General features: G+C 36.8%; 1 protein-coding gene across 1 annotated transcript; it reads right to left on the bottom strand.

Annotated features, from left to right (window-relative positions):
- Nucleotides 1–273: 273 nt before the first annotated feature.
- On the bottom strand, nucleotides 274–807 carry LOC131649808 (uncharacterized). Its single transcript, XM_058919566.1, has one exon. It carries the CDS (start codon nucleotides 805–807, stop codon nucleotides 274–276), a length of 534 nt encoding a protein of 177 aa, XP_058775549.1.
- Nucleotides 808–1,410: the final 603 nt, after the last annotated feature.

The raw sequence follows: 1,410 nt of genomic DNA on the forward strand, positions 1-1,410 counted from the left end.
ATCAAGCTCCTAGTTTTCATAATGCCTTTGATGATCCAAGAGGAATTCTGACTCACCTCCATAGTCCACATGTTCTGGTTTTTTATGAAATAGGAATGCATCCATTTCACCCCATAAACAATCTTGTTTCCTGCAAATATTCCAGAGAAGCTTCATCATGGTGATTTGGTTCCAAACATCCAGGTTGAGTATGTTTAAACCGCCCTGCTTAACAGGTTTTCTTATGCTGCTCCAAGCTACAGGGCTCTTTCTACTTGGAGAGGAGCCCCCAGTCTAGATGAATGTTCTCGTAGCTGTGTTAATTTTTTGTATAACTGCCTTTGGTACAGGGAAATACTGCAGCCAGTAGTTGGCAATAGAAGTAGCAACAACTTTCACCAATTGGATTCTGCCAGCTATGCTTAAAAGTTTAGCACTCCAGTGATTTATCCTGCTTAAAATTTTCTCAATGAGAGGGAGATAGTGATTCATAGTGAGTTTCTTACTAGAAACGGGCACTCCTAAATATCTAAAAGGTAGCACACCTTCATTAAACCCAGTACTGGCCAGAATATCATGCTTTGTATATATATCCACAGCTCCAAAGTAGACATAATATTTCATAAGATTCACCACCAGTCCTGTAGAGGAATAAAATGTGTCCATGACTTGCATCATCACATCAATAGATTTCATATCACCTCTGGAGAATAGAAGGATGTCATATGCAAAAGTGAGATGGGTTATAGCCAGCTTCCCACACTTTGAATGATGCTTGAAATAAGGATTCATTTGCATCTTCTTAAGCAGTCTGCTCATGTACTCCATTACAAGCACAGAGAGGAATGGAGATATGGGGTCCTGTAACTCGGTTTTTTGAGGCGAACTGACTCCTTCTCTTTTTTTTTTTTTGATTTTTTATATTTTTGCAAGAGTCGCCACCGACTTTTATTTTGTCCAAATAGGAAAGGCATAAAAGAACAGAAAAATACCTTTTGACAGATTTTGGGTTCGGGGGGTTTGTTATACAAAGGGAAGGTTTTAAGCACCCTTTGTATCCATGGTTATCCATGGACTCTTAACTGCTTAGCTCACTTTTGTTTAAATGCTTTATTGATTTGAAAATAGAAGAAGTGAAGATGGACAATAGGTCACATAGGTCTCTGAAGAGTTTCACCGGAGATAATGCCCTTCAAATACCAGATGAAAGTTTTGAAAATAGATGAGAAGTTTTGAAAATACGTTGTTTGAAAATGAAAGTGTTTGAGCAAGAAATTAGGAGTTACTTACTCTCAATTTATAAGATCTTTCCTATGCATTTAATACATTTCATAAATGATGGTATGATTAAAAAAAAGTAATAAGAGGGAAAACCATAGAGGTGCAAGTGTGCAAAGTGCTTTTTTTTTTTAAGTTTTATCTTGATTATTA

This window comes from Vicia villosa, linkage group LG2 (genome assembly GCF_029867415.1).
Source record: "Vicia villosa cultivar HV-30 ecotype Madison, WI linkage group LG2, Vvil1.0, whole genome shotgun sequence".
Classification (NCBI taxonomy): Eukaryota; Viridiplantae; Streptophyta; class Magnoliopsida; order Fabales; family Fabaceae; genus Vicia; species Vicia villosa.